General features: G+C 53.0%; 1 protein-coding gene and 1 pseudogene across 1 annotated transcript; one reads left to right on the forward strand and one right to left on the reverse strand.

Annotated features, from left to right (window-relative positions):
* Positions 1 to 187: 187 nt before the first annotated feature.
* Positions 188 to 23,367, reverse strand: BEAN1 (brain expressed associated with NEDD4 1). Its single transcript, XM_032854308.1, has 5 exons — positions 23,285 to 23,367; positions 22,674 to 22,835; positions 8,537 to 8,797; positions 1,602 to 1,752; positions 188 to 631 (listed from the first exon to the last, which is right to left on the reverse strand). The coding sequence occupies exons 2-5, from the start codon at positions 22,714 to 22,716 to the stop codon at positions 292 to 294; spliced, it is 795 nt and encodes a 264-aa protein (XP_032710199.1). The 5' UTR covers positions 22,717 to 22,835; positions 23,285 to 23,367; the 3' UTR covers positions 188 to 291.
* Positions 11,035 to 15,248, forward strand: LOC116865930 (annotated as a pseudogene).
* Positions 23,368 to 27,880: the final 4,513 nt, after the last annotated feature.

Genomic DNA, 27,880 nt, shown 5'->3' on the forward strand with positions numbered 1-27,880 from the left:
GTACAAACCGTTCATGTGTGTGTGCACGTAGAAGTGTGTGCACAGCTGTGTGTGTGTGTACTTGTACAAACTATCTGTATGTGCACATGGGAGTGCTGTGTGTGCATCTGTGTGTGTGTAGGTGTACAAACTGTGTATGTATGTGTGCACGTGGGAGTGCTGTGTGTGCATCTCTGTGTGCGTGTGCGTGTGCATGTGCGCATGCCCTTGTAAGCCTGTGTGTGTATCTGTGTATGTGCACGCCCTTGTGGCTCAGCCCGAGGGACCGCAGGACCTGGCTGGCTGGGTCACTCACAGAATCCTTTCTGGACCAGAGGCCGGGGCCCGGGTCGGGGTGGGTGAGCCCGGGGAGCTCCTGGGCCCCGGTTCTGGGCCCGGCAGCGGCAGCAGACCTGATGGGGGGCCAAGCCCACACACAGCCTCATAAGGGGGCAGGATATCCATGGAGATGGTGTGGAGGCCAGCCTGGCCCAGGATCCTCTGCGCCTGCTGGTATCGGCCGGGGCTGTGGATGATGCCCCCATACATGATGCCATCCAGCACGGGGTAGGAGTCGGTCAGTGAGTAGGGCGGTGGTGCATCCGTGGGGATATACAGCTGAGTGGCTCCCGGCCCCACACACTCCTCATAACTACAAGAGAAGAGGCTCCCTCAGGGCTTAGTGGAACCTGGCTTCAGGCGCCAGTGTGGGGGCTTTCCCGAGGGCTGGGAGCCTGGTGACAGGGACGGTCGCCCTGGAGGTTTGTCATGATGGCTCTAATGAAACCCTTCAAACTCCCCAGGAAAGGCACCCCCGAACCACTGAGACTGGATTCTAGTCCTGACTCAGCCCGGGCTCCGTGTGAACGTGCTTGGGCAAGTCACTGAACTCCGGGTCTTGGATAGCTCAGAACAGTGGCCACGGCCAATGGAGCAGCTTCCCAGCCGGCACTGAGAGTGCATGGTCTGGGGCAGCAACCTCGGCCTGACTCTCCTGGGTCTCAAGTCATGGAAGCGGCCCTTCCAGGCTTAGAAGGAGACCCTGGGGCTCCTCAGAAACCCATAGGTGTAGGGCAAAAGAGCACTCACATCCCCCCAGGGGGAAAGAGGTACAGGGTGATGGGGCTGTGGCTGTTTGTGGGGCCAGAGGGGTCTCCTGGTAAGGAAGCAACGGAGGCCCTGATCTCTCTTCTTTTTCCAACTACTAACCTGTGGGTCATCTGCCTGAGGGTGCCAGGGAGAACCCACAGGCCCCCCAGAGAAGAATTCCCCAGTGGGACTGGACTACCTGATGGCCATAAGTGCAGTTTGGACACAGTGAGGCCTGACCCAGTGCATGGGGTTTGGGTTTTGGGGGTGCATACTAAGGAGCCGGGGCCTGGACCCTCCACCCCATCCCCTGACACCTGTCAGAAGGAGCTGAGCTTCTCCTTCTCCAGTGACATCTGTTGAATCATGCCCTGTGTCATTGGGACCTGCTTGGTCAGGAGATGGCCACATCCAGAGATTTTCTGCATTTACACTATTTGGGGGAGATGTTGCTATTTCCCCTGGGTGGGGGTGGGGATTCACACCCAGTGCTCTTCCGGCTCCTGCCCTCCTCCCCCAAACAGTCTCCTTACCCTGGTGGAGAATCCGGGTACATATCTCGAAGCACTGTGGCATCCACGTCCCCATCAGAACTCAGGTCCAAGGGAGGGGACCAGTCTTCGACAGGGCTACAGCTGAAGCGTATCCGGTGGCTCGAGCGACTGTACGTGTGCCCATCAGACACTGCGGGGGACAGACATTCAGCCTGGGCTTTAGACCGGGAGCAGGGAGGGCCCTACATGTGTAGCTGAGGCCACTGAGACCCTGTGCTCTCCAGCTCACCATCTGGTCCCTCACCAGCCCCAGCGGGCTCTCATTCTCTCAGAGCTAGCCCCAGAATGTAAGCACCACTGCTGTGCTGGGCATGGGGTCTCTGAGAGGAAGTGGAGTGGGTTCTGCCCTGGTGGGGCTCCCAGGGTGGTGAGCAGCCTGTCCGGGTGACAGCCTGGTACTGAGTCATGAGATTTGATAGATGCAGCACTGGGAACAGGGATGAGCTGACTCAGCCTGGAGGTCAGGGAGGCCTTCCTGGAGGAGGGGCTCCTAAAGCTGGGTCTTATCTAGGAATTAGCCAAGAGAAGAGGGACAGACTGGGCAGAAGGAAAGAACAGTTGAGCTAAGGAAAGAGATTAGAAATAAGAGTGTGGTGTGAAAAGGAAGCTTTGAAACTGTGGAGAAGGGCTGGGACATGAAAACTGGGGAGTCAGGGAATGAGGGCTACAGAGGTCTCTGGGTCAGGCCTCCCTTCTCCCTGCACCCAACCATACATTATTCCCATAGTTATCCCAGGAGAATAGGCACTTCTGTAATGAATTCTGGCCACTCCGTATACTGTCTTCTCTTCTGTTTTGTTTGTATGTTTACCATATAGTAGTAGTACATTAAAGGCTCTGAAAAGTCCTGCAGCTGAGAATTGCATTTGAAAGTACTTGGGCAGCATTTGATCACAGACTCTTCTTTTCTTGGATCTAGTAACACTGCTTAGGAGGTGCCGATAGAGCACATGCATTCAACAAGTGTGGTTCAGAGAGGCTCAGCGACTTGCTGGAGGTCACACAACAAATTACTGGTAGGACCAGAGGGCAGCTCAATAGCCTGGCTCCTCACTCTATAAAGCTCTCCACCTCCCTGTTTCTGGCATTCTAGTAGAGGCTAGGGGACAGTGGAGCTGCAAAGATGGCTGAGGCATGAGGTCTCCCCACCCACACTGGGGTCTCAGCAGGCTTCTCCCTTCAGAGATCAGGAGGCCACATCAGGGGGTGGGGCTTATCTGTCTAGGGTGGGGCTAGAGACCTGCTTTGAGGTCAGCAGCACCGTCCATCCCCATCTTATACACTGAGGATATCTGTCCCCATTCTCCATTCTACAAGCTGAGGCTCAGGGCCACAGAGCTGGAATTCATGCACAGTCGCTATAACCCTAAAGACTGTTCTTTCCACTCCCCTCATCTCTTTTTGCCCACTCCGGATACAACAGTGAGTAGAAAAATCTGGATGTGAAACTCTATCTGCAGGTATAATCCCAGGGTTATCTATGGACCTTGAGAAAACTCTCGGAAGAAAATATTCCAGACGCGTTAACAGTGGCTCTGTCTTGATGACAGGATCATGACCCTTATTTTCTTCTTTATATTTTCTGTATTTTAAAGGTTTTCCCACAGTGAACACATATTACTTTTCTACTAGGAAAATGGTCCCCAATAATGCATGCTATAAAAAGGAGCTGAAATGAGATTTGTTTCCCTTTAGGGCACCAGCTGAAGGGTGAGAATTTCTGGAAGAACTTGAGGAAGAAACTCAGGAAAGAAGAAAGCATGAAATAGGGTGAGGACAGAGGTGGGATGTGGGCCTCCTGGCTCTGGGGCCAGGAGGGGCCCACCCACCATGCAGGAGGTTATGGCTTGTCTCAACCACGGGAAAGCTAAGGCCGTGTCCTAGACCATGGTGGGAGAGCTGTGGTGGCACGCCCAACAGCTAATGGGCATGCCCGACACTGCCGTGCCCCTCTCCGCTTGGGCAGCTTTCCTGGGGCTTCCCAGAGGCTGAACAGCTTAGGGAAACTGAGGCTGCTCTGAGGCGCTCACCTAGCTCAGACCCCGATCCTGAGTTGACCCAGCTCAGCGCAGACAGAGTTCCTGAGGAACAGCTGGAAAGACTCCCCTGGCCCCTCATTTCAACTCCCCAAATTCTTTTCTCATCTCCTCTCCCTACTTCCATGTCAGCACAGACCCCAGTGGTCTAGGCCTCTGGAAGTCCCCCTAGCCACTTCATGGGGAGTGAGATTTCCTTACCCCTTTGCCAAAGTCAAGAAACCCTTCAGCTCATGATTTAACCCCAATCTGAGGTAAACATCCCTCCACAAGCCCAGGAGCGGAGAACACCCAGGAATTTGCACCCACGGGCACCTGCTGTGTTCTCGTCTCCATGACCACATTCACCCCACACCTGTGAGAGGCGCTGTGGCCGCCTCCTGCTCTCAGATGCAGAAACTGAGAGGTGGGGGCACTTGCTCTAAAGCCCCGGCAAGTGAGAGACCCGATCTGCCTCCTAAAGCTGAAGATCTTTCCATCTTACAGAAATAGAATTTCTTTCATTCACTCACTGGCCCATTCATTCATTAATTCATTTATTCTCAAACATTTATTGGCTCTTCTCTCTGTGCCCGTCTGGATAGCAGAAGGACTCTGTGCGCAGGCAGAGGAGGGCCAATTTTGTTCTGAGGGCAATGGGGAGCCACTGAAGGTTGTTGAGCAGAGGATGGACGTGTTCCCAGGTCAGTCACTTAGGTTGCCTTGCAGAGAATGCCTGGTTAGGTGCCGGTTAGGTGGCCGGCAAGGGGCCGCAGCCAGTGTCACCAGTGTGGCCCTGGCTCAGGTTTTCTCGGGGGAGAAAGAATGAAAAGAGTTAACATGTATTGAGCATGGACTCGGAAGCCAGGTTCTGTGTGACTTAGTCCTCACAGTACCCTTTAGGGGTGGGTCCCTGTGTACCCATCAGGCCGGTGACTCGCCTGAGCTACACAGTGGTTAGACCACTTTCCCCGGGTCGTACAGTAAGATGTGGAAGATGAAGGCCATTTTGGATCCCTGGTTCTGAGGAGCCTGTGAGACCTTGAGGAGAGACGCCTGGGGGATCCCTGGCCGAGGGTGACCGGTAGTGCCTGAAACAGGCAGGTGGCTGAGGTGGAGCCGGGAGTGCGTGTAGAGAGAGGACCTGGGGCCAAGGGTTTGGCTCGGAGACACCTTGCTATTCCTCTCCTCAGAGACTAGGAATCCACAGAGAAGTCTGAGGAGGCGCAGGCAGAGCGCTAGGAGAGAGAGCAGGAGAGCCCGAGTCAGTGCAGCCAGGGGAAGGGGGTGTCTGGGGGACAGAAGCGTCCCCAGGACTACCGGGTGGGTGCTTGTCAGTGCTCTGCTGCTTTGCCCTCCCCACAGTGAGGCACGGGGTGCTTCCTTTCTCGCTGGCCTCCTTCCGGGGCTCCTGGCACCCCTGTGTACCCTCCAAGAAGCTGCAGGAAGCTATGGGGGGCATCGGTGCCTCTCCCCGCTGAGGCCTCATGGAGGTGCCAAAGCAAGAGCTGAGAACCTAAGCAGGGCAAGGAGGCAGGAACCCTACACATGGGTACCCATGGGGACAGGGAAGCAGGGCTGCGCGCATCAGCACTGGGCAGCAAAGGCCTGATGCCGGATGTGGCCTGGCTGTGACCTGCTGTCACACCACTAACTCCAGAGATCAGGGCCAGGGCCTTGCTCATGGGGCACCGGCCCTGGGCCTCCAGGCCCATCTCCCTCTTCAAGGCCAAGGTTGACCTCAAACCTCAGCTTGGGATTTACTCTGGGCCCCTCTCCCACGCTCTAAGTACCAGGCTCCTCGGGGCCTGGGAACTTCCAGGCTGTTCAACAAGGTGCTTTGGTATCCCGGTCTTTAAAATGGGCGAGGGGCACCTGGCTGGCTCTTGATCATAGGGTTGTGAGTTCGAGGCCCATGTCAAGTGTAGAGATGACTTTAAAAGAATAAAACACTAAATAAAAGGAAATGGGCAAACACAGCTCTTGCAGTGAGGAGGAAATGGGGCGGTTCCTTCCCTGATGGAACATCTTCTCTGGGTGAGATCCTGTGCTGGGCTCTGGGCCCCACTGGTCAAGAGCTACCCACAGGTCCTGTTTTCCCTGGAGCAACCGCGCCATCCCATGACAGGGGCATTGGCAGAAGTGTGGGCAAATGCTAAGCAAGTACAGGGAAGGGTGATTCCACCTACCTGGGCAGGATGTGGTGGCATTTGAGGTGGGCCTGAAGGACAAGTAGGCTTTTGTCAGTTGTTGGGGGGGCAGTGTGGGGAATGGCACTGTGGACCTAGGAAGAGCATATGCAGAGGTGTGGCGTTTCCTCTAACCCTAACCCTAACCCTAGCTCCTTATTGGGAGTGGGCATGCCTGGGCAAGAGCCTCGCACTCCTCCAGGGGCCGGCTGGTGCTATAAGCATAGGAATAAGCCAGGCCAGTGCTGGGCAGTGCTCCTGGCTTGTCTTCTTGGGGAGTCCTCAGCTTCTGGGGACTCTGGAGGGGACTGGGTTGGCTGGGCTTCCAGCACCTGCTTGATTCATGCTGACTCTTCTCTTTAGCGTCCCCTGTTGGGCAGTGAGGGTGAACCACTGACCTGCTGACCTGCTGCTCCCTTCCTCCATTGTGGCCATATGTCCCCTGCCAGGTGATGTCCCTCTGTGTCTCGTTGAGAGGGCCAGCTTCCTGCTCTTCTGCTTCTCCTATCAGCATTGCCAGTGAAGCAACGTCCAGGTCCGCAGGGCCCCAAGGTCTTGGGTGCATTTGCCAGATGGGGCCCTGGGCCCATGCGGCGCCCCTGGTGCTGTTTCCCCCACACCTTCAGCCTCCTTCAGTGCTGCGACTCGTGGCACGTGGTGAGGAGCCTGCAGGAGCCCAAGCCGGGCTACCTGGGCTCAAATCTGGCTGGCTGACCCTAGGTAGGTTACTTCAGCACCTGACTATGGTCTGAATGTTTGCTAACCACCCCCGGCCCCCAATTCTTATATTGAAATCTGAACCCCCAAGTTACTGCTAGTATGAGTTGGGGACTTTGGGAGATGATTAGGTCATGAGGGTGAAGCCCTCATAATAGGGACCAGTGCCCTCACAAAAGAAACCCCAGAGAGCTAGCTCATCCTTTCTACTGTGTGGGGACATAGCGAGAAGGATGTGGGCCCTCACCAGATACCAGATCTGCAGGGGCCTTGGGAGTCCCCAACCCCCAGAACAGAGAAAAAAAGTTCTTTTGTTTATAAGCCACTCCATTTCTGGTATGTTTGTTATAGTAGCCTGAATGCCCCAACCTCAACTTCCTTTTAAAAAAAAAAAAAAGGGATTTATTTATTTATTTGACAGAGATCACAAGTAGGCAGAGAGGCAGGCAGAGAAAGAGAGGAAGAAGCAGGTTCCCTGCTGAGCAGAGAGCCCGATGCGGGGCTCGATCCTACGACCCTGGGATCATGACCTGAGCCGAAGGCAGAGGCTTTAACCCACTGAGCCACCCAGGCACCCGTCAACCTCAACTTCCTTATCTGTAAATTGGGAAGGTAATAAAAAGTAGTCTGACCTCCAGGACCACGGTAAGGGTGGAATGAGATTGTGCGTGAAAAATGCGGGGCAATCAGTGAGTGTCCTGCCGTCCAGGTCTTCCCTGCTTCAGCTCCCGGCGGCTGGGTGCGGGAGGCGAGTTGTAGTTGCTGAAAGGTGGCCCCTTCCTCACCCAGTTCACTCTTTGTGGAAGGGGGAGTAAGTGGCACAAAGCTGTTGGGTGATCAGGGCATGTTGGGAAAGGACTGTGGATTTCAGGCCTCTGGTCCATGTGGATGAGATCCAACCCAACCAGTTTTTAAATTTTTATTTTCTTTCTTCCTCCCAAGCTCTGCCTGTCCCAGAGGAGGAGGAAAGATTCCCAGGGCCTGCCATGGCTCTGGAGCCTCCAGATGGCTTTACCTATGGTGTGATGGTGGCCTCTGGGCCCATATGGCTCCCAGAGTCCAAGCAGAGGCTCTGTCAGGACTCAGGGGAGGCTTTTTCCTACTCTTGACAACCATTCTGGGAACTGAATGAATTGAGCTCCTTCTTGCTGCTTTTGGATAACGGTCCCCTTCCAAGTGTCAGACAAAGTCAGGTGACTGCCTTCTGTAAAAAGCTCAGGCCCTCCAGCCAGATGGACGCTTTTGGGATTGGTTGCCCCAGGAATTAACCACCACCTCTGTGTAAGGGAGATTCCCCTCATTGGGAAAATCTCCAATCAGTTCTCTATGCACTTTGCAGGCTCCCTGGGGGTAGAGTCACTCACTCATCACTCGTGCCATCATTCATCCATTCACTTATTCATATGCCCAACTGACCCCCCACCTGTCCATCCCACCACCTTCCTATCTGTCCATCTTTCCATCCACCCACCCATCCATCTATCCGTGTGCTCGCACAGCCCCCCCAGTCCATGCCTGTATCCGCCCCCTCTAGCCATTCATCCTCTCTTCATGTGTCCTTCTGTCCCCCCTTGTAGCCATCCATCTCCCACCCGACCCACTCACCCATCTTTCCCTTCAGCCACTGGTCTGTCCACTCACTCGCCCCACCCCATTCCCTCACCTTTCCGTCTCCTCATCCCCCTCCCCATCTGTCCTCCCATCCCACCCACCCATCCCTCTCTCCCTCCGTCCTTCCACGCAGGTCCCAGCTGGACCAGCTGTCAGTACAGCCGGGTCCACACTGGCCAAGGCTGGGGAGTAGGACCATACCCTTCCTTTGACCTTCAGGGTCACCTTGGCAGACTCCTGGACCTCTCAGGCCCCTGAGAGCCTCTGATCTCTTCCTGACCACCCTGCCCCACCCCTGGCAGGGCTGCCCCCTCCCCTGTGTCTCCTGGGTGGCTGTCACAATCAGACAGGAGCCCAGGCCCCGGGGTGGACGGCAACTCACCGTATCCTTGCTCGTACTCTCGGTGGTAACGGCGGCGGTGGCGGTGGTGGTGGTGATGGTGACGGCGGTGGCGGTGGCGGTGCCGCTGGAGCCGGGCCTGCCGGTCCCTGCGGATACTGCCCACGATGATAGTGATGCAGGAGAGGATGATGACCACCCCTATGACTGCACTGGCCACCAATACAGGAGACACCAGCAGGTGGCTGTGCTCCGAGCTCTCCGAGTACGTGGGGTAGAAATAGCTGGTTCGGTTGTACCGAGCTATCAGGAACAAGGAGAGGACATTGAGTTGGGGCACAGACCCTGCCATGTTTCCTCTTCCAGCCCGGCTGCCCCATGAGTGATGTGTCCCTAGTAAATGGAGGATAGTCAGGCTTCAGCCCCATGGACTGTGTCCCAGCTGCCTGTGACAGGGAGGAAGGGAACAGTGCTTTGCTCTACTCCCTGAAGGAGCCTCTGAGACTGGGGCTTGACCTCCCCTTCTCTTTTCTCCAGCTCTGGCTGGAGAGCTCAACTAACTCACAGGTAGGAGAAGAAAAACTCCAGGCAGTAGACTTGTCCAAGGTCACAGAGCAAATCAGTGGCAGAACTGAGGCCTGACGTCAAGACTCAGTGCTAGATAGGGACTCTACTCCACCAAGATTTGAGGTTGGAAGGTCAACTTTACCTTGGAAAGGGGTGGGTGATGGATGGGGATGTTGGTCAAAGTATGAGGACTAACTCAGCTGGCCTCCAACACTGACTTCTGCCTTGGGGTGAAACCTCCCCAGGGGGTTCCAGGGAAATCAAATGGTAACTGACCCAGACATGTCAAGGGGTTGGATCAGAGCAGAGAAGCCTTCCCAGAGTGGCTGTACTGATATTAAAAAAGACAGACTTCCCACACTGTGCTTGGTACTCCTCACACACTTAATTCTCATGATGGCCTGGGGTAGGATCCCCAATTTAACAGGTGGAGAAACTGAGCCCCAGACAGATTAAGCAACTTACCCAAGGTCACGTGGCCCACAGAGAGGGAGCTGGGTTGGGGGGCAGCCTCAGGCCCACACTCTGAGCCAAGGGCTAGAGCCTGTGACTGCCAGGCGCTGGGCTCTGGGAGCTCATGTTTTCTTGGATCTTGATAAACTAAAAAGTTCCTGTCTCTAAAATGATGCTTGGCTGCTTCCGGATCCCTTTATTGTAGTCAGAGCAGGCCGTGACCTACAGGTTATGCAGGGTGAAGGCCTACAGAAAGCTGAACGTTGCTGATAAGACACCAGGATTCCAGAGAAGGGAGCCCGTGTGTGTCAGGAAGAGACAGATTGGGACAAGTAGGTATTCAGGGCTGAGGCGCTGGGGGAAGGGACCCCTCTTCTGTGTATCTTCCATTTCTGCATCTGTTCCAGAGATGTGGTTGGGACTGTGGGGAGGGGCCCTGGGGCAATTTCTCCACAGAGGAACAATGTGAATACTAAGGTAGCTCTCACCGAGCACTTACCAGCGCTGGTCAGGCTCTACACCCTTTAGAAGCACCATAATCTCATTTAAGCATCACAGCAACCTGAGAGGCAGATGTCTTTTCCACCCATTTTACAGATGGGGAAGTTGAGGCACAGAGGTAGTAAAAGGGGTGGAGCCAGAACTTAGATCCAGCTTGTTATGTGCTGTTCCCGAGCCTGCACTCATACTCCCTCTGGTTCCACATAGGGGGAGCCCCTGGAGGGCAGGACCTGTGTCCCCTGGCCTCGTCTTGTCACTGGGTTTTTCCAGTGTCTTGGGCAAAGCCAGCCAACAAAGGGAACTCGGGGGCCATTTGAGTCCCAAGGAGGGAGGTCAGGGATGGGTTGCTTGTGTTCTTGGGGGCATGGGGACGGGCTCTGTGAGCTACTCCGTCATTCTCACTCACCCGCTAGCACGTCCTTCTGCCCATCACTCACCCAACCGTCCAGCCCAAATGCGGGATTTGCGCTCGTTCATAAGCCCTGGCAGATTGTGGGAATGGAAGGGCATTACCGTCTAGGGGAGCGGATCAGGTCTTAACGGAGGAGTGCAGGTCTGGGGTGGGCTCCAGATCAATGGTGAACCAGCCTGGCAAATCCCACCACAGGAGAACCTTGTGCTTCTGAGGAGTCATGAGAGAGGTGGAGGCTGAGGCTGGAGGGGCTGGCAGTGGCCAGACCGTGAACGGTTTTGAATGTCAAATCAAGAGACCGTCCTCTATCTCTAGGGCAGAGAGGAGACTTGGGTGAAGGAGTGTGGTCACAGTGTTTTAGGAGAGCCCTCTGAGCACAGACTGGGGGGGCAAAGTGGGGACTGGGGGGCCAAGGAGGAGGTTGCTGCCAGGGTCCCCGTGAGCATGGGGCTGGGGTGGGGGAGGCTGAGGCCCACGGCCCTGTGCTGTGCAGAGCCGAGTACGGAGCCAGGCTCCACTGGACGCCCTTGGTAGGCAGAAGGCCACTGCAGAGTTCCTTTGCCTCTCTGATTTGATGTGCTCTGAGCAGGCCTCAAGGAGAGGCCTGATGCTTCCCTACTCGGCAGGTAGGGTCCCAAGGGCCCCTTTGAGGCTGGGGTGGTACCCCGGGCCATGGGCCACTGCTGTGCCGGGCAGAAATCTCTGCCTCCAGATATCTGGTCCATCTGGGAGCCACAGCTGAGTCAGAAGGCTCTATGTGACCCAGGCCTACATGTGGGGCAGGGTCTGGGACCGGCTTCTCTTCTATGCAGATACCTTTGTCACCCTCATTTATAGATGAGGACGCTGGGTCTTGGTGAGCTGAAGATTTGCCCTGGTTTTGTGGTAGATCTGGGATTTGAACCCAGGGTGTCTGACAGCTCATCAAATAGTGGCACCAAACAGGGGAAGAGAGTGGGATATGGTGGGGGTAGAGGCAGGGGAGCTGGGCTCTGTGTCTGGTTCTATCGCTCACTTGCTGTGTGACCTTCGGCACACTCCTGCCCTCTCTGGACCTGCTGGCACTCTGTCCAAAGAGATACCTATTCTTAAATGTTTATCCCTCCAGGGTGGGTGAATGGGTCTGAGAGGGGTCGGGAGGGGGTGGCAGCTGGGTGAGCACAGTGGGTGTGAGGGTGGGCAATAAGATTCAGTCCTATGTCAGGAGGATGGGGTCAGGGCTGTCTCCAGTCTGGGGAAGGCAGGGCAGGGAAACTGAGGCAGAAGATCACTACCAAGTCCTTGTTGAGTGTAGTGTGCAGGCAGCTCTACAGTCCCTCTGTCTGGGTACAGAGAAGCGGTCTTTGCTGTCTGAAGCTCCCTGAGGAGCACTGACAAGGGAAGGGCACCAAGACTGGAGGTGTTGAACCAATATCTTTAAGCCTCTAGTCCTGCCCACTCCTTCAGAGAGGATGGCTAAAAGGAAAAGGAGGGCCATAACTCAAATCTGACTGATGGCTCCTGTCACAGGAAAGTCTGAGGACATTTGTCATGGGTCCACTTCCCTGGCAAGTCTGGCCTCAGCTGTACGGTTCTTCCTACACTGCTGAGGCCGCCAGGAGGAGGCCAGTGAGGTCACTGGAGGGAATATGGGAAAGAAGATTCAGATGCCATCTTCCCTCTGCTGGATGTTGGCAGGTCCCAGACTCCTGGCAGGAATGTGCAGAGGGGCTGGGGCAGGGGACATGGCAGGGCGGGCTCACTTGCATGGGCATTTCTGGGTCTCCTCCTTTGCTTTTTAGGGTAGCCTCTCAGCCCATTTGCCGATACCCATCCTCTCGCTGCCAGGTGTCTGTGATGGAGAGATATTAGAGTGCTGGGGTGGGGTTCAGGGACATCCACATGGTGGGGCTGGCTCTTGGAGGACAAACAGAGGAGGGAGGAAGGAACACAGAGAGGTGAGGTCCCAGCAGAGCTACAGAAAGGAGGAGGTGCTTCTGGGGTGAGGCTGTAGGAGGTCACCTTGATGGCAGCTAGATATTGGGATCACAGAAATGAGGAAAAGGCAACTTGGTGTTCAAGATTCTTCTTACAGTGGGGATGTGTCTCTACAAGAAGTCAGCTAATGTCATGTCAAGGTCTTGAAACGTTTTACTTGGCCATTTGTGGCATTACAAGCGGGGTAGATTATAGTGGAGAGGAGGACTGGAATGTGAAGTCATCTACCCTCAATCCTCTATAAATTCACTTGGCCAACCAACCATCCACCCTCCGTGTATTTATTTACCTGGGCATCTACACAGCATTCTCTTGATCATCCATCTATCCATCCATCCGCCCGTCCATCCACTCACCAATACTTAGTGCATTTTCCATGTCTGGACATGTGCTAGACACTGGGAACATGGTACAAATCAGACCACAATGAACCTCAAACTGTGGGAAGTAAGAGGTCCTACATAGGTGCCCCAGGGCCAAGAAGAGAAGCTTGGGACATGATGGAACTCCCTGCTCTCCCTTCACACAGAGTAGCTCTGTTTCCATCTGTTTCACACATCAGGCTTAACAGGGGAGTGCTCCACTGCCTACTAGAAGCTTTTCAACTACTACATTAAAATATAACTGGAAAATCTAAGTGACTACCCACAGGCCTTTCATGACTCTATAAATACAAGATGAAAGTGGTTTATTCCACTATTAAGATGCCACTTAAATAAACTCACCAAAATGAACTCACATGGACGATCGCTTCTACATATCGAACAAGCTTACTGTCTTGTTATCATTCACTAAAGTTTTATCTCTGGTTGGATGGATAATTTGTTTATTGGCTGGGGAAATTCACTATAACAGTGTCACAAACCACTTTTCCCTATTTCTATGGACTATTTCTACGGAGCAAATGGTGAACTGGGCGACATCACAGAAGGAAAGCCATGACAGAATTAGGCTTTCCACTTGAACCCACACCAAACTCTCATTTTCTTGCTAGAATCATCACTGGTCCTGACCTCCTCATTTTCTCTCCTCTTTTGTCAACACCTAAAGTTGGCTCTTACGCTGTTTTCCACAAAGAACATAGGTTTTTATAACACTGGCTGAGTCATGGTCAATGCTGAATGAGTAGGAAGTCATGTAACTGTGTTGGGAAGAAGATGCTGGGGGGCTGGCTTGGCCCACCCATCAGCTGGGGGGATTAGCTCCCACATCCCAGCTTGCATTACAAGACTCAAAATCATGGCTTGGAAAAATGACCATTTACTACAACATGGACTTTCCAGGAAGTTCATGAATAATTGATATATAACATGTTAAATTTATGAAAGCTGCAAATTATCCTCAGCTATCCCACCACAAGCTGGTCCAGGCTCGAGCTATGTACTTGGGCTACAGTATTCTCTTCCTTGAGTTTTGCTTTGGCCTTTTGCTTTCATGGGTTCTGATTCTGGAAAACGTTAGAGGTGATGGGATTTTGTCCCCTGCTCCACAGAGGTTCTCTCAGCTCCCAGAATTTATGAGGCCATCTGGAAAACCACCAGGGCAACAGTGTATTAAAAATAATGTCCCAGAAGTAGACAGGGCTTCTTCTGGAAATGCAAGAATGGTTTAAGACCAGGAAATCTATTAATACGTCATTTCCGTAGATAGGATGCGAAAAACTAGATGGGGCAGAGCCAGGCACCTTTTGGCCATGATCTTGGTGATCTTAAGTGGTTGTTAGTGTCACACTGAACCATGGAGCTCTGGAATTGCTTCTTAGCATGTGGTTCATGGAACATGGATTTCTAAAAATGTTATGGGATGTTTGGGAACAGCCTTTGATCCTCTGAACCCCCAAGGTTGCTTTGCAGCCCTTAGTGGTCTTTGGAGCCAAACAGGCACATTACTAGTCCCTTTATTCACCAATATTCTGAGAAGGGTCAGTCCTCACCTGCCTTCCTTGGGGGGAAAGGCTAGCACTCCTACATAAGGAGTGCTGTGGCTAAGTAAGACACAGATGGTCCTGGGTTCAAAGCCTGCTTCTTGCCCTCTGATCTCTTCACCCCTCTGAACCTCTATCACTTACTTCATCTGTAAAATGGACTAATTAAAGCACAGTGCCTAGCAGGATGCTTGTCACACTGTGTGTGCTCAATATAGGACAACGAAACCTTAAAATCTTAAAGATATCCCCTAGACCTCGATCTAAGTGTGAAAGGCAAATCAGTAAAGCTTCCAGAGGAAAGCACTGGAGAATGTCTTCATGACCTTGGGTTTCTTAAGCAGATACAAAAATACCATTAAAAAATTGGTAAGTTTGACTATATTAAAATAAAGATCTTGGTAGGAATTTGGGCTTTGAGGTGGGCAGGGGGCCAGGGAACAACACAGGACTCAGATGTGAACAGGGTTGAGGCCAGGGCTAGAGCAAGCAGAAAGTTTGGAAAGACTTTCTTAATATATTCATCATTTGCAACCTGCCCCAGGACATTGGAGAATGCTGCCCATGGAGGTTCCTGTTTGTACAGGTGCCTGGAAGTAGTTAAGAGATCCCAAGACACTAAAGAGTCCTTCTTCACATCTCTGTGGCACATCCACTTTTTCACAATTAGTTATTTACCTCTAATGGGTTTGTTTTTTTGTGGGATACCCCACAGACTAGCAGCACCATTAGTTACGCAGACAGTTCAATGTCAAACAGTATTAACAGAGTATAATACATCTCATGATGCTATGGGAAAACTAATTTTGCAACCTAGGCCTCGTGTTCAATGCTGGAACCTCAAACAGCCTTTCTTCAAACAAGTGATAAGTAAAAAGCCCCGCAGGATTTCTTTTCGTTTAGAAAAATGCAAGTCTTAGCAGCAGCTGACAGGAAATGTGCGATATTTACCCGGCCTGTCTTTTGATGATGACTCACATGACCGGTGCCTTTGGTGCCTCTGATTACCTATGTTTCAATATTCGTGCAATATTGAAAACTTCCATCCTGCAGTGGTTTCTACAGCACAACCATGGTCCTTGGGTGCTGAATCAAACCTACAGACAGACCCTTGTTCTGTGTTTATGGCATGTTTTTGTTTTCTCTTCTCCGTCAAAGCCAGTGCCGAACAAAGGAAGAACACCATGTGTACCTTTCTCCTCTTACACGTGTCCATCACCCTGCCATCCCCATGCCTCTTGTAACAAGACAATGGCGTGGAGCTGGGCCTCTCGTTCTTGCGCACTTAAAAATAAATCCTACTGAGAGAGAAATGCTGGATGTGCTCGGACCGAGCAGGAATGGAGATTGAAATGGTGGGTAAGCGTTCGTTAAACCCTACGCTGAACTTCTGCCCCGATCGAGGGGAACTGTTCGGTTCAGTGTTTTTACTTAATACTCAATATAATTTATATTTTAAAGGCATTCCAAGAACACTCCACAGGTTTCTGAATATACAAATCCTGTTATAAATTACAAAGTGTCTGAGAATTTGATAGTCATGTTGTTTTAGATAATTGGATTTTACGCTCCGTAGATGTGCCCGTGTGCTGGATCGCACGGCTGTCATTGATCACCCTGCTCCCTCCCGAGGGTGGCATGGGGTTGGGGTGGGGGTGTGCCCAGGGCTGCGGTTCCCACCACTTAGGGAGTGGCGGTGACACACAGTGCACAGACCACAGCCACGTGTGCTGTAACCACAGTCCTGAAACTGTTGGAACCACTGTCAATATTTTAAAATGTTGGCGGTAACTTTTTATCTCGGAAAAAATAAAGGGAGATTTTTGAAAAAGTTTAAACTATTTAATTTCATTGAACCAAAAACCTAAAATTTCAAAAATAGATGGAAACTCTTTAATAAGGCTGCTGTCCAACTTAAGAGGAGTCCGCCCTGGCTTTTTGGATTATAAAATTATATTCTTGTTTTTATTGCACCGCCCCTAATCCTCATCCTTACCCCCATTTCTGGGGGAGACAAGTGTTATCCAGGGGCTAAAGAGCCTGGGGTATGGGCAGAGGAGAGCTCTGGAATGATGATCTCTAGCAAGGCCTAGCAGTCACCTACATGATCACATGGAGTCCAGGTGTGATCTAGTGGGCTGAGGGAGCACCCCCTAGAGCTGATGGTTAGGGAACTGATAGAGGACACGGAGAGAAGCAAATAGAGAGGGCTCTGGGAGTTGAAATGTACCTGTGCTCCCAGAGGGGTCCGTGTGGCCAGTGCCCTGGGCTTAGATCCAGGAGCCCTGACTTTGAATCCTGTCTCCTCCTCTGGCAGGTCCTGGCTATGTGACTTGCCTCTCTTAGAGCCTCTCTCCTCTCTGGAAAGCAAGTAGGCCTGCACACGTCTGCCGTGATGTCACAGAGGACAACCAGTATTTCCCAGTCACCCTAGGCACAGTTTCAGTTGCAGGCAGAGCTGAGTTTAGGGGTCGCTAGTCTAGGGTAGACCTTGGCAGAGAAATGGCTGTGTCCTTACACATTCCTGTTCACAGGAAAATCCATCCTCTCCTCTCAGTGTACCTGGCTTTGGGATGCCATAGGTGACAACTCTGACAATCGTGCTTTCCTTGGCAAGATTTCTGTCCCCTCCACCATCCCAAGGCTCAGTTTCTAGAGCTTTCCTGCCATGCTACCTGGCTGTGGAAGAAGAGTCTGGACAGTGGTCCAAGAGATGATGATGGTGTCTTGGTTCAGGGGGGCAAGACTGAGCCAGATTTGAAGATGAATCCATTAAATGGAGTTGGCAGTGGATGAACTGGAGAGCAGTGACAACTGACAAAGTTTGGGGCCTGAGCCCAAGGAAGGACTGAGCTGTCATTTAATGAGATGGGGAAGATGATGGGCAGCTTTGATGCGGGACTGTGAGTCAAGATTTCAGGTCTTGACATGTTACACCTGAGATGCTCTAGAGACCCTGAGTGGCCATCTGAGGGGCCATACATCTGAGGGGGGCAGATGGTTGGATATATGAGTCTGGAGCTCAGGGAGAGTCTGAGCTGGGGATGGAAATTTGGGGGCTGTCAGCATATCTGTGTTCCTTGATGCCATGAGGCTGGATGACATCACCTGGGAGGCTCACTGCTGGGTGTGGGGGGTGGGCAGTGGAATGCAAGAACCCTGCAGGCTGGGAATGCTCTGTGAAAGTGGGGGGGCGGGTACTGCTGCCATGATAGGTTTCCCCCGCTATTTTAAAGTAGAGTGTTCCCACAAAGCCTTGCATAAGCCAAAATGGTGTAAAGTGAAGAAGCGGTGATCAGTAATTCATTTGAAAAAAAGTTCTAGCGTTCCCAGGCCCAAAAAATAATCTCACTTAGGCTTTTCTGATACCTCAGGCTACATCTTGCTAACGGATGTGCAGAATTAACTGGGATAAGGAGATGCTCCCAGACGCACTTCCAAGCTCTGGTGGCTGGAGGTGGGGATGCTGCTGGGTGTGGTTTTGGGGAAGGAGCCCGGTGGAACCGCTCTTGCTGTCTGGCGCGTGCAGCTGCCTCTGTTACACTGGCTTGCTTTGGAACAAAATGCCAAACCATCTTCAGTTTTCATGAAAGCAGACCTGTCTTCTGATTTCTTTTGGTTCGTGAAAAGAGGGACTAATGTAGGTCTTTTGTAAAAGCGAAGTGGTGTAACTCAAACTTTCAAAAAGGGGAGGATACGTAGAGTATTATCACGTTAGGTGTTCAGGCTGTGGTGGGCACATTTTTGCCAGGGACTCTAATAGAACACGTGTATTTACAAGTAAGATCAGCGATCCGATGCTGAGCACCTACCCTAGTCAGACTCTGGTAGACCAGAGAACTCTGAAGATGGGAAGCCAGGCCCTTCATGGGGCATGAAATGCTGCAGAGTGGAACCTCCCTCCAAGGGGTGGACTTGATTCTGTCCTTGTCCTGCTGGCCATCTGCACCTTAGCTAAGATTGAGCCCTGGAAAGACTCACCTGGGGTATATCCCCAACCTGTCACCTAGACTAGTTTCTCTATGTCCTTGACGCTCAGCTTTTTCATGTGTGGAATGGGCACACTCCCCCTTCTCTTGCAGAGCTGCTGCAAGGAAACCATGGGAAGAGATGGCCATATAAGCCCTTGACCTGTGATACCGCCTTGGATCCTTACAGCAGCCCTCTGAGGCATAGCCTTTTATTAATTCCCATTTTACAGATGAGAAAACTGAGACTCAGAGAGTAATGTCTAGCTGAAGTCACAACTTCTATTCCCTTGCCCACTCCAAAGTGAGACCACAGCAAGGAATGAACGAGGGCTTCACTCCACAGGCCAGTGATCATCGGGTGGCATATGCTTGAGTTTCGGAGAGCCTGGCATTGCATGGGGGCCCAGTAGGAGAGCGCTGCTGCTGATTAACCATGTCTGCTCTGGGCACAGGAGAGATAAATGTTGAGGGTGTCCCATCATTTGCATGCCTTGCCCTCAAGTCCTTCCTTCTGTTGATAGCTAAGTCTCTGCAGAGGTCGCTGTTACAATGAGCTGAGCAGAAAACAGTAGTATCTGGTCCAAACCCCAAATTTCCCTCTGAAGTTTCCACATCTCTCCATTCCCCTGCTCTATCATTAAAGGTGTAGGTAACACTACCCTGTGTAGTGAGGAGGGGGTCAAAAGGATGGGGCTTTCAAGCTTCTTGAGCATCGTCTCAGTGCCTGGCTGCCATGACTCTCCTCATGGAACGTGTTAAATCTGAACATCACATCTGGTATGATATTGCCATTTTACAGAGGAGCGAATTGGAACTTCTAGATGTTATGTAGCTTGCTCCAGATAGCACAGCTGGTAAGGGTCAGCCCTGGGTTGTACACAAACCCAGGCACTGTCTACCACATAACACTGATTCTCGGGGAGACCCAAGCCCCTCCACAGGCTCTGCCAGACTGTATTTCCTGGCAGGCTGCGGGCAGCCTGAGAGCTCAGCAGGGACAAACCCCAGCTGACTTCTCCAGCATCAGTGGATGCTACCTTCCCTGCCTCCTTCCTGCTCTGATAGAGCCTCAGTCTCTCTTGGGTCACCAAAGCCCCTCCTCCCCCAGATCTGTCCCCAGCAGCTAGCGGAAGGCAGGCACCCCCATGTCACAGGGAGCTCCATGGAACGGCCATCTGCCAGTGGCTAAGAAGAGGTTATGAAGCATCTGTTCTTGCAGCCTGGGTTCTGGGGAATCCTGGGCTACTCTGCCCAGCTGGGGCCAGATGGAGAAGGCTCCCACGCCTCCGGCTTTCCTGAGGAGCCAGGCTGGTCCTCCTCCACCTCCCTCAGTGGCTTAAGGCTGGAAAATGGCTCACCGGCCTGGCACTTGCAGGCAGACGACCTGACTTCCCACTTGCAGTGGCTAAAGCCCTCTGGTCTCCCCCTTGCCTATTCTTGCCTCCATCCTCTGCCTTCAGTCTTCTCACCTGTAGAACTTGGGGGAGGGGCTGTCGCTGGGGGGCAGGATGAGCTGCAGTGCCTGAAAGGTGGGATAGGGTGAGGGGGGGCTGCTGTTGTGTGGGCCAGCGTGGGCTGTGCCTGGGAGGAGTTGGCCCCGCCTGCTCTGGTTACTGCCTGCGTGACTCTCAAGAAGCCAGTGGACAGTCCTGCTTCCCCCAGTGTCTGAAGCTGCCTGGTTTCCAGGCAGACCTCTGCCCTTTGCCCAGCTCTCCCCCTATACTGGCGACCCTTTCTGCTCACTCCTCCCACCTCATGAGCTCTGACTTCCAGGAGTAGGGTCTTGCTTGGGAAACGTTGGGGCTCGTTTTTCCTTTTGGGAACTCCCCCTCCTTTCTCAATTGGCAGGGGGATGGGTGTAGAAACCCAAACAGGAACAAGTTATGGCTCCTACCCTAAGTTTTCCAGGTTTTAATGGGCTTTGGTATCTTCCTTTGAACTGGGATAGATAATTTTGTGAGCTAAGAAGGGTAAACCAATTCTATTAGATGTCTAAATTCACAGAACAGGAATGGAGGTGTTAAAAAGGAGGGTGTGTGTCCTTGTCAGGGCCCTCCTGGGATTTCTGGTTTCATTCCTTAGAATGGTCCCGTGTCAGGTGTTTTGAGGATGTCTGGAGCTCCGTGATTCCGCATCCCTTCCAGAACGGGTGTGAGGGTCACTGGTCTGTGAGTTGAGGAGGCTGCCCACAAGGCGTCTGCTTCATTTTGATCCGTTTACTTGTCCAGCGTTCAGTACACATTTACTGAGGCAGCAATTTCCAGGTTGAATCTGAAACGTATCCCAGATCGGGGCAAACCCTGAATGGCAATCTAATGACCCACTTTGGAAACCGCTGGGTCTCCTTGGGCAGTTTGGCCTGAGCGACTGAGTCAATCGTGGTACCCTAAAGCAATAGAGCAAAACCAAGCCAAGCCGGCTTGGAACGAAGAGCTGTGTCTGGGACAGCTCCATGTGACCTGCAGGGGTGCGGGCTGCCCGGGGAAGACAGGCAGCAGAGGACAGAAGAAAGAATCTGGAGGCAGGTAGGAACTGGGGGAGAGAGAGAACCATGGAAGCTGCTGGCCTAGAAGCTGCAGCTGAAAGCAGGCTGAGGAGGGCAAGGTCTGGAGTGTTCGGAGGGGAAGTCCAGGGCAGGGTTTGAGCCCTGGGAACCCCAGTGTCCCAGGGCAGGTGTGGCAAGAATCCATCTTTCCCCACTGCCAAGGGACACCACGGATGGCTAGTCAGAGAACCAGATGCCCAGAGGGGCTGGAGGAGAACCAGAGGGCTCCAGTCAGAGAACCCAAAGGAGGAGTCCTCAAGAAAGCTGCTGTGACGAACAAGGAGAACCAGAAGCTACGGACTGGATTTAGTGACACAGAAGTGGATGGAATGTGGGGAGGGGGTGCAGAAGCCAGGCTGAGGTAGGCTGGGGTTGCTGACAGGGGGGACAGTGAATACTTCTCAGGCATGTTCGAGAAAAGAGAAGAAGACAGACTGGAAAACGTGAGAAGAATCTGGCAGAGGAGGAGAGGCGGATGGAGGAAGGGGTGGGTCTGGACAGCCCCACGACCTGTCCAGTGGCCTGCCATTGCCAGGGACCACTTCGCCGAAGAAATCTGAGCAGATCCTACCTATAGGTAGACATAGGCTCAGCTGCTCTTACTGAAGCCACAGGCAGTGAGGGGCCAAGCGTGCCCATCCATGCCTCCCTTGCCTTCCCTGGAGCCTCCCAGCAGCCCCAAGCTCCTGGAATGCCCTAGCCTCAGACCACCCCTTCGTCTCAGAGAGAGCTGGCTGCCTGAAGCTACAGAGAAAATCTGGCAGTGGAGTCAGGAGCTGCAGCTTCTCCCCCACGACCGCCTCCAGCTCCTCATTCAGAGTGTTTGACTATACACTTATTCATTCAACAAACATTTACTGAGTGCTCACTGCATGCCAGGCACTGGGCCTATAAGGGGAGGGGCGAATGAAGAGATGTGTAGGAACTACTTCTGAACAGCCTAGAATATCCACGGGCATGTCCTATTATCCTCAAGGAGTGGGTATGCAGAGGGCTGTCTTGTGCTGATGGCCTCTCTTTGTGTAGACAGGGCTTCCCAGGGCCTGGGTTGGCCCCAGAAAGCTCTGGAAAGCCCTTTACCCTGAGCAGCCCAGTTTACCCTTTACCAGCCTTTTCCATTCCCAGCGGCTCAACACGATCATCCCAGCCCTCTGTGGGGCAGGTGTCCCTGGATGACAGCCTTCTCACCTGGCCTGGGACTCGGGCTTCCATTTCCGCAGCAGCAGTAACGACAGTAACAAGAACTTACCGAGCTTGTTCTGGCTCCCTCTGGACACCGCTCTGGGGACAGTAAATCCCACCGTCACTGTATTCCCCAGGGCATGCCTGGTGACAGTCCCCCTCAGACTGGGTATACCAATTTCCTCTACCTGACCATGGCAGCCATCCCTTGATGTTTAAAGATTTAACAGTGGACATTTCAACTACTGGGAAGAGAGGACCCCAACTCCAAGAAGGGGGACAAGTCACCAGTGGTACACATTTGAATAGACATTGGTGAGTGGGAGTGAGGGATTGGCTAGAGTGAGCCTGGGAGATGGGAGAGGACAAAGAGATATCGGAGGGGGCTAAGGAGGGGTCCTTGATTTCACACAGGCTCGTAGTCCTGAGTCATCAAGGAGAAGGCATGTTCTCTCAAACTGCATCAAGTGATGGTGGTTTTGGGGGGCACAGGAAACATCAGGAGAGAAAGCGGGTGGCTGCCATGGGGACAGGTGAAGGGGAGCCCCGGGTGGGTGGGGCTGGTGGAGACTAGGGGAGTAAGCCAAAGGGGGCTGTAGCCTTCATCCCCAGGGGTACACCCGATTAAGCCCATCACTTGGACTTACAGACATCAGGGAGCCATGAGAAGGATGTTATGGGCAAAGTCATCTCAAGGCTTCATTAGATGAAATGAATTAGTAAAGGAGGGGCTTCATGGTGGAGATGCTGCAGGGAGGGTTTCCTTAGGACAGTGAACTCTGACGAGGATGTTCTGTGGAGCACCAGTCCTGTGAGACATTCCTTGTGGTCAGTTAAGTTTGGGAAGGCCACTGGGCTTTCTCTTTTCTATGGCAGTCTCACAACACACATCACCACATTAAAGGCTCTGAAAAGTCCTGTGGTCATAAAAGCTACTTAACTTGTCTCAGCATTTCCCACATTCATTTGGCCATGGAATTAAAAAAACAAAAAAGTAATCTCATTAATATCCCTCAGAGGAACCCCGCCCCACACTTTGGGAAGTGCTGATATGGAGGGACCAGTAAAGGACGGATGTCGCTTGCAAATGTCAGGGGTCTTCTGTGTTGCCCTCCCCAGACCCCTCATAGCACATCAGCCCCTCATCAGACCCTTGGAGCCCTCTGGCCAAACATCTAGAAACATTGTCTGCAACCCTATCTCCAAGCCCAGCCCTTGCCTGGCCCCGAGACACGGAGGATGTAGGAAGGAGACTTACAGGGACAGGGACGTTTGAAGGACATGTAATCCTTGGAACAGAATAGCGGAGCCAGCCTGCCGACTTGTTGAGTCCCGACTTAGAGTAAAGAAGGACCTGCTGGTCACCTGTAGAGACACAAACAAGCAGATGATGGGGGAACGCCCACACAGCACCCCCTGATCCCCAAGATACTCATGTCCCTTGGCTGTGCACCTCTGGGGTAAAGGTGGGGACTTTGACAGCATAAGCCCAGTCTGGGCATGGGTGGGGGTTGCTGGGGGAGCTCTGGGCTGCAGAGTATGAGGGTTCTGGGGCAGAGGTGGGGTAAAAGCATGTGGAGATCTCAGTGATGGGTGGAGGGGGGAAATCTTGTCTGGGCGGACCCTTGAACAGGCATGAGAGATCCCCTGGAGTTCTCCTGTCTCTTGAACCTGTGAGAAGCCACTGCTTGAGACAACTGCAAGGGACCATGGCATTCTGAGCATCTTATAACTGGAAGGACCCTTCAAGACCAGCCCAAGGCCCTCCTATCACAGAAGGGGAACAGACCTGGAAAGGGTGAGGAACACGTTCAAGGTCCCAGAGCTGGCTTTGGAAGGGTGATTAGAGTTGCTTAACTGAAACCTTATTATTATTATTCCTGTTGTCCCAACACCTTTAAGGGGATGATGCTCTTTTCATTCTCATTTTATAAATAAGGAAGTTGAGGCTCAGAGAGAGGTAATGTAGCTTGTCTAAGGTCACACAGCTTCTAATTACAGGCTGGGACTAGACCCCAGGTCTGTTTGACTCCAAAGCCCCCATTGTCAGCCAGCACTTGACTTAGAAGGCACCTAATAAAGGCCAAGAGAATGCAAATGTCTCTGCCCCCAAATCCCCGGTCCCCATGTGAGCCTGGTGTGATACTGGAAAGCCCATGCAGCAAGAGAGCGCCCATGTGCAAGAGAGGAAACGTTTTTAAAAAGCAACGTAGCCTTCCATGCTGCCAAAGGTCTGAGTTGCTTCAGTCTCTTTTGAGCTCCAAGTGACGCAAACCTGTAAGAACAGCAGGGAGATACGATTCCTGTTTTCTAGGGAGTGTGGTCACTAGACTTGCCGAGACCAAACTGCACCTCTGGGGGTTGCTGAGCAGGGACCGTGAATATGGAGCTCAGTGGGCTCTTGCGGGGAAAGCTTGTAGCCAGAAGCCAACAGGCAGAGAGCATGGCCCCTCTAGGTCCCAGGAGGCAGCTGACCTCCCTGGTCCCGGGGATGACACTGGGGACAGAACTTCTGTGTAAGGGGCAGGTCCAGAGGTCCCCATCCTTGTCTCTCACAGAGACCCTTTTTATTATATACCTTTTTCCCCTCCAAATGGGAGCCATGTTTTGATGGAGACCATTGGCCAAACTGCACTGATTAATACATTTTTTTTTTTCCTATTTAGTCAATGAACCAAGGACTTATCTTTGGAGAGGCTGAGCTCAGAAGTCCAGTCCCCAGGTTGGTATCAACTCTGCCACTCCCGGGAGTGTGATTTTGGGCAAAGCACTTCACCTCTCTGAGCTGTGGTGTCCTCAGGGGGAAAGCAGGGTAAGGCCCTTCGCCAGGTTCGAGGATGAGAGGTATGTACTTCATGTTCATTCTGATGTCTGAGGGGATGGGAGGGAGGGAGCCATTGCTGCTGCTGACCCTGGAATCCCTCTTTCCAGATGGCTCCTTCCAGCTCAGCCTTCTGGGTGTGAACCCCGGGCTGGTCTGATGCCCACTCCCAGTCCTCACAGAAACCAACAAGAGTTTTGATGGGGGAAGTGAGGGTAGGATGTGATCTCCCGAGGCCTGGTAGAGAAGTCTCTCTGGTGTGGCAGGCTGCTTGGAGAGCTGTGATTTCACACCAGAAAATTCATGAAGAATCTCAGGGCTTGGGATCTACACTTTCTAAAAATACACGTGTGTACATGGGTCTGTGTTCGTGTTTGTGGGTGCGCCTGTGTGCACTGCAGCCATGTATGTGTCTGAAGGGGGACTTAAGTGGGCTGACAGGTCATCTCTTGTGCTGCTTCCAGAGAGGTCTTTCTTAAAGGTGAAATGGATCATGTCACTTTCTTGCTGAAAACCCTTTCATAACTCCCTGGTATTTTTAGGTGAATGACCTGACTTCTACCATGACCTCCATAGCCCTGGGGCTTTGCTCACCTCTCTGGGGAATTGGCATAATGTGGGTGTTTATTAAAAATATGCTGAATGTATACTTGCTGTAGGGCCACACTGGTATTATGTGGGGGTGCTGACCACCCCCTAAACTCCAAGTGGTTGTCCCCAAGGTCTTGCTTCTCCTAGAGGCCCCCTGTACCCTCTCCTCTTTCCTGCCCCTGGACCCTGTGACTCTTAGATGAAGGCTGAGGCTGTGGGGGTAGGGGGTGGGGAGGTGGGAGATGGGCTGCCTAGGGCAGGATGCACCAAGAACCCTCGCATCGCACATTTTGCGGTCAGTCTGGGTGTTTGGTGGACAATGTGTAAGTTTCCCAATGGCTCAGGAGGCTGGCAAGGGACCAGGTCAGGTAGACATTTCTGTATATGGAAGCCTTCTGGGTACTTGAGTTTTCAGGTGTGACCTACACTCACCAAACAGCTGCACATGCCAGGTAATGGGATCAACATTCCTGTCACATGTCCCCTGATGTGGGTAGCATCGTTTTCATTTTGCAGATGAGAAAACTGAGGCTCAGTGACTTGGCCCATCTGAGTTCACAGAGAACAGATGGAGGAAGACCTGTGCAGGGTGGGGTCCTGTTCCCCAGTGTTCCCCAGTTACACCAGGGACACCCCACAGAGATTGGTGTTCTGGCTGGCCAGCTTTCTGGACGTTCCCTGGCCTTTTATACCTCCAGGCTATTCCCTGTCCCTCGCATGTCCTTCCCTTCCTCTCTACCTGGCATACTCCCATTAGCTTTCAACATTCAGCTCAAGAAACCTCTTCAGTGAACTCCTCTGCGACTGCTGTAGATGGAATAGTCACTTTGGCTGTGCCCCCACAGCACCTGGACATCCTTCCAGGACAACTCTTCTTCTAACTTGTTCTAGATTATTTGTTTCTTGTGGGGGTATGCAGGACGAGTGTGGCCTCTGGGAATTCATTTGGGGCTGGGCATTGAGGGGACATTCCAAAGTACGAGGAATCTAGAAAAATCTCCCTTGGTCTGATGTCAGCATCAGACTGCAGTGTTGAGGCTGCCTTTTAATGATGCTCAGCTTCCTGAGGAGAAGGACGCCCATGTAAGGAACTTACATGGTTCATGACATCGTGGGTGACAATGATGCTGACGTTAGCTAGGGTACCATTCCCTGCATCATGTAACCCAATCTGTACCTCACACACATCTTCTTGCTGCATTCTCCCAGGATCTCTGGCTTGCATCAGTTTATTCAAATATTTACCAAGCTCCAAGAGCGTGTCACACAAAACCCTTGGAAAACAAAAGGAGGGGCTTTGGGGGGGGGTCCTAAAATGGCAATCTCGGCCTCACTGTGTTTTCCTCCCCTCTGCCAATTGTGGATTTCAACATGGGAACCTACAGGAAAACCATTTCGTGGTAGCATCAGATCCTCTGCTTGGGTGGAGCTTGGGTTGGGGTCATCGAAACAAAGGAGCTGGATGTCAGGTGTCTGTGTGCGCAAGTGCCCACCCTGCTCTCCCCACATGTGACCAGAGCGGGAGTGAGGACACAGCAGGGTGGGGGTGGTGGATGGCCAGGTCTGGCACGGATGGGCTGAGATTGTGTTTTGCTGGGCGACGAGTTCCGAAGCGGGGACTGCGGGAGTGGGGGGTTGGGATTGGACCCAATCTCAGGTCACGTCTCCCCCTGCCCGCCTGTCTCGGAGCCCGGCATCCGAGGCGAGGCGCGTTCCTGTCTGTGACTCATCTGCGACAGTATTGTCTGGCTAGGAATCGGAGGGCGGGCGGCGGCGGCACTCCAGGCTCTGAAGTGGCTTAATGGTGTGCGGCAAGTCCACGTCACTCCCATTCCGCCTCACGTCCCCGCTCCCAGAATACCTCGTCTGGGGCCCACTGCGACACTCAGACCTGGGCAAATGCGTATGTGGCGGCGGGGGGGGGGGGCAGCGCCGCGCCCCTGGCGGGCAGAGCCTGGCTGGCGGAGCAGAGCTGGCGCAGACAGTGTGCAGAGGCGGCACGGCGCATGCGCGGCAGTCGGACCCGGGAGGGTTGTGCCGCACCGCGGTAGACCGCGGACAGCGAGGGGCCGCAGGAGTGGGCTGGCCTGTGGAGGAGGCCACGTGACGCTGTGACGCCGCTGCGGCGCCCGCTCTACCGCAGTCACGTGTCGTCGGCCCAGGGGATCGCAAAACAAACCCCCCATTTTGCAGATGTCAACACTGAGATTCAGAGAAATGAAGGGAGCTGGGTGAGATAATGAGCTCCCGGCCCCAAGACTGCCCTTTGGAAGATTTTAAGCAAGGGAACCACACGGTCTCCTTTCAGGAAGGTCCCCCTGGGCTCAGTGGAGAGGGCGGACCAGGGGTGGAAGGCAGGTGGCAGGGGAGCAGGGTGGCTGTGGCAGGAGATGATGGGTCTAAATGAAGGCGACACGCAATGGAAAAAAGAGTGAGAGGTTC

The sequence above is a fragment of the Lontra canadensis genome, unplaced genomic scaffold (genome assembly GCF_010015895.1).
Source record: "Lontra canadensis isolate GAN:19392208 unplaced genomic scaffold, GSC_riverotter_1.0 scaffold8, whole genome shotgun sequence".
NCBI lineage: Eukaryota > Metazoa > Chordata > Mammalia > Carnivora > Mustelidae > Lontra > Lontra canadensis.